This window comes from Elephantulus edwardii, unplaced genomic scaffold, assembly GCF_000299155.1.
Source record: "Elephantulus edwardii isolate Elephantulus edwardi_28Jun2011 unplaced genomic scaffold, EleEdw1.0 scaffold00016, whole genome shotgun sequence".
Lineage (NCBI taxonomy): Eukaryota > Metazoa > Chordata > Mammalia > Macroscelidea > Macroscelididae > Elephantulus > Elephantulus edwardii.
In genome coordinates, this window is record NW_006399766.1 from 6,797,489 (window position 1) to 6,802,722 (window position 5,234).

Here is a 5,234-nt window from a genome sequence, read left to right on the forward strand (position 1 = left end):
TGACAGAAATACCTAGTTATATATCTCTTTTAAACAGTTTTCTCCCTCCTCTGCTTCAGTGCAGTATACATTATTGAACCCATCTTACTCAGTCTCTCCCCAACCCCAAGGACAGTCCCATTCTACAACAGTGGCATCATGTAATATTTGTCCTTTTGTGACTGGGATATTTCACTCAGCATAATGTTCTCCAGAGTCAACCATTTTGAATAATATTGCATGAGTACCTTGTTTTTTAATGCAGCATAGTATTCCATTGTGCGAATATACCACAGCTTCTCTAGCCATTCGTTTGTTGATGGGCACTTAGGTTGTTTCCAACTCCTTGCTATTGTGAACAAAGCTGCAATAAACATGGGTGTGCATATATCTGCTTGGATGTCAGCTATGATCTCTTCAGGGTATATTCCCAGTAGTGGAATTGCTGGGTCAAATGGTATCTCTATTTGCAACTTTTTGAGAAAGCGCCATACTGCTTTCCACAGGGGTTGCACCATTTTACACTCCCACCAACAGTGAATCAGGGTTCCAGTTTCTCCACAACCTCGCCAGCATTTGTTGCTTGCTGTTCTGTTAAATTTTGCTATTTTGACTGGGGTGAGATGATATCTCATAGTTGTTTTAATTTGCATCTCTCTTAGGGCTAGGGATTTTGAGCATTTCTTCATGTGTTTGTTAGCCATCTGAATGTCGTCTTCGGTGAAGTGCCTGTTCATATCCTGTGCCCATTTTTCTATTGGATTCTTTACCTTTATCTTGTTGTGGTGCTCAAGTATTTCATAAATTCTGGATATAAGTCCCTTATCTGATATGTTATTACCGAATACTTTTTCCCAGTCAGTGGCTTCCCTTTTTACCCTACTGAAGAAGTTTTTGGATGTGCATAGGGATTTGAGTCTTAGAAGGTCCCATTCATCTACTTTATCTTCTCCTGGTTGTAGGTTTATTCTTTTTTTTTTTAATTTATCAACATTTGTTTTGTACTTGGCATATGATGTAGTCAGGAAAATGATCCATGTGTGCAGGAGAAGAATACGCATTGCTCTGATGTTGAATAGACTATGTCTATTAGGTCTAACTGACTTATGGGTTGACTCAAATCCCTAACAATCTTATTTTCATATACTCTATACTTTCATTATGGATATATTTATTTTTCATTTTATGAAGGACCATATTTGTTTCATGTATTTTGGTGCATTATTCTTTAGATCATAACTATTTATCATTATTAAATTTCATTTCTGGGCTGGCTCTTTAAGTATTTTATCTTTATATCCTATAATAAATTCTGATTTAAAGTCTATTTTATCTGACTATTCCATGGGGCTTGTTTGAATGGAATATTCTTACCTATCCTTTAATTGTCACTCACCTTGTGTCCTTATGTCTAAGGTATGTTTCTTATAGAAAGAAAAAGATGAATCACTGGAGTGTTTTCTTTGCTTTTTAATTGAGGTTTATTTTGTGTGTGTGTGTGTGTGTGTGTGTGTACTGTGAAATTGGATCTGACTGATACAAGAGGAGATTGTCCCTCCTTCTCCAGCAGAGCATCTGGTGGATTCAAACCACAGGCCTCTAGGATTGTAGTGCAACTTTTTGCCAGTAGGCAACCAGAGCTCCCTTTTAATTGAGACTTTAATGAAAGTTTATAAAGAACTTGGATTTCCATTCATTCATTGTTGCATATTTTCCTCCATGTCCCACTTGCCCCCGCCCAACTTGCTTTTTTTCTTCGGAAAAAAATGTTCTTTCATTGTTATGCAGGCCCCCCCCCCAAGACCACATTACTATGCAGCTCTTATTCTGGACTCTTGTCATACCAATAATACTTAATCATATATTCCTTTTATACAGTTCTCTCCTTCGTCTGTTTCAATGTGGTGTACATTATTTATCCCCTCTTTTCTTAGTTTCTCCCAATCCCCATATCAGTCCTATTTTATAACAGTGGCCCTATGCAATATTTGTCTTTTTGTGACTGAGATATTTCACTCAGTATAACATCCTCCATGGTCACTATTTTGTATAATAGTTCATGAGTTCCTTGGTTTTCAGTTCTGCATAATATTCCATTGTGTGAATATACCACAGCTTCTCTATCCATTAGTTTGTTGATTGGCACTTGGGTTGTTTCCAACTCTTTGCCATTGTGAACAAAGTAGGACTAAATGTGAGAATGCATATATCTGCTTGGGTGGCGGTTATAGTGTCTTTAGGGTATATTCCCAGTAGTGGAATTGCTGGATCAAATGGTATTTATAACCTTTTGAGAAAGTGCCATAAAACCTTCCATAGTGGTTGCATCATTTTACCCTCCCACCAACAGTGAACAAGGGTTCCAGTTTCTCCACAACCTCACCAGCATTTGTTGTTTGCTGCTCTGTTGAATTTTGCTATTCTAACTGGGGTGAGATGATATCTCATAGTTGTTTTGATTTGCATCTCTCTTAGAGATTTTGAACATTTCTTTCTGTGTTTGTTTGCCATCTGAATGTTGTGTTTGGTGAAGTGTCCTTTTCCTGTGCCCACTTTGCAATTGGGTTGTTTACCTTTACCTTGTTGTGACACTTAATTATTCTATATATTCTAGATATAAGTTGAATCATTGGGTTTTTTAATACAATATTCCACTATCTGAATTTTCCATGGGATATTTAGACCATTTAAATTCTTACTAAAAGTGTATACCTTAGCCATTTTCCTACATGTTTATAGTTTTGTATCTTTATTTTCTATATTTTTTCTGATTTCCCCCCCCATTCTTCTGATGAGTTGTTTAGTTATCCTCCTTCATTTTCATCTGAATGTTTCATAATGGTGATATCTTATTGGTTTTCACATATGGTATATTATACAATTTATAATTACAAAAACACTTAACATATGAAGAACAGTTAACATATAACCTTAACACAATAAATCTAGTCGTGATATGCTTTTCTGTCTTCCATTTCTGTGGTGAAGTATGAATTTGTAACAGTGAGAAAAAGAGATAGCTAAACTCACCGTGAAAAAATAAAATGTTGTTGAGTTCCCATGAAAGTGCTAGAGAACAGTATCAAAGCAACCTGAAGATAAGATATAAATTTTAGTAAACAGATTTAAGGCTAGAAGTGCTCACTGAGCTACACCAAGAAATTTAGAAGATATTATATCTGTGGCCATTTCAAAGAAAGGTAATCCAGAAGAATGTAGAAATTATAATACCATTAATATAATATTCAAGTAAATTTTTTTTTCTGAAATGTTGACAGAAGTACATTAAGAGAATTGCTAGGGATTGAAGCCAGATTCAGAAAAGGACTTAGAAAAAGATCACTGCTAATGTCACATGGATTTTATCTCAAAGCAGAGAATACAAGAAGATATTTCCTGTGCTTTATTGATCATGTAAATTTATTTAACTGTGTTAATCATAACAAATTGTATATACCACTGCAATGAATGAGAATTCAAAAACATTTAATTTTACCCCTATAGAAACTGTACATGAGTCAATCAATAGGTGCCCATTTAAATAGAACAAAAGGGTCTTATGTTGTTTTAAATCCAAAATATCCTACATGAGGGTTGCATCCTTCACCATTCTTTACTCAATTCAAATGCTGGATAAATAATTTGAGAATCTACACTATATGAAGAAGGACACTATATCAGGATTTGAGAAGGCTAATTAACAATGAAAGATTAATGATTTCACCTTACTTGGATCCACAATCAACATCCAGCAATCAAGAAATCAAAATGCAGTGCACTGGGAATATCTGCTGTCGGGGATCCTTCCAAAGTGCCAAAGAGCACCAATGCCAGTTTAAAGACTAAGGTACCCCTAATTCAAGCCACAGTCTTTTCAATTACTTGCTATGCATCTGAAAGTTACATGATAGTGAATAAGGATAAAAGGAGAAGAATTGATACCTTTAATTTACTGTATTGTCAAAGAGTACAGCCAAAAGGACAAATAAATGTGTCTTGAAAGCAGCACAACCAGGGTTCTCCTTAGAGGCAAGGATGACAAAACTTGGTCACACATATCTTGGGCATGTTATTAGGAGGCATCAGTCCTCAGAAAAGAAATGTCATGCTTGGAAAGTCATAGAGAGGATCATCAAACGAGAAGAAGGCCCCTTCAACAAGATGGATTGACACAGTCATTGTATTAATGGGCTTAAGTAATTCAGAGATTATAAGCCTGGCCCAGGATAGCACAAGTTTCAGATCTGTTGTTCATAAGGTTGCTATGAATCATGGTTGACTCAATAGCACTTAACAACAATGACATTCAAAATCTGTGCTATGTATGTAGATGATATAAGCATACTTGGTGAAAACAAAGATGACCTGATACATTTCATGGTGAAGCTTAAAGGATGTAGCTCATCCTTCAGTAGTATGGATTACACCTCAACATAAAAGAAAAATCCTCACAACTGCATCAACTGACACTATCAACATGAACAGAGAAAGACCAAAGCTATCAGGAATCCACAATCAATGGCCATGACAGCAGGAGTAAAGAAATCAAATGACTTTAAAAAAAAAAAAGAAAGAAAGACATCAAAGGACATTGAATTGCCAAAAACTTCTCAAGATATTCAAAATCCTAAGTGTTAATTTATTTTATCTATGATAAAGTCTAAGGTCAATTTTCATTTCTAAAAAAAAAGACAGTCAATAGAAAACACATGGAAGGGATTTCACCAATTGACCTTCAAGTGGAGGTGATTTCTGCAAAGGCTGTGTGAGTTCAAGGGTGAGGGAAGGCCATCTTGCTCCTGGGCTGGCCAGCTCCTGAGCAAGCATGATGACATCAACCCCTGGCCAGTGCTGTGTCAAGGCAGATCCCTCCCGTCCTGAGCCTGCTGTGGACCGAGCTGTATGAGGGAGAGTGGGGCACATGCTGGCAGAGGACACAAGAGCTCTGTGGCATCCAGCAAGGAGTCGGGAGACGGGCGTGCTTGGGATTTCATGTGAACCTGCAGGGTGAGGCTTCGGTTGCAAGATCAGCTCATCCTCCAAAAAGGGTGACATTGAGGAGGGCCAATCTTTGGCTTGAGAAACCTTTCTGGTGAGAAATCCTCACCTGCGTGGATCAATGCCTTTTGGCTGGCAGGGCACCACTGACCTAATGTGGTTCCTTCCCCCAGCACACCGGCAGCGGGGTCGACCATTTCTTCAATATGATCGTGGTCATATTAGCCATGTTTTTATGCAAGAGCTGGGCTTCCCTT

General features: G+C 37.3%; 1 protein-coding gene across 1 annotated transcript in view; it reads right to left on the bottom strand.

Moving 5' to 3' along the window:
* Positions 1–4,674: 4,674 nt before the first annotated feature.
* The window catches only part of LOC102877450 (ubiquitin-conjugating enzyme E2 L3-like), a 2,432-nt gene continuing 1,872 nt past the window's right edge, over positions 4,675–5,234 (bottom strand). The window contains exon 2 of the mRNA XM_006881859.1: positions 4,675–4,877. Coding sequence (XP_006881921.1) covers positions 4,675–4,877 — 203 coding nt within the window. The remainder of the gene's footprint in view (positions 4,878–5,234) is intronic.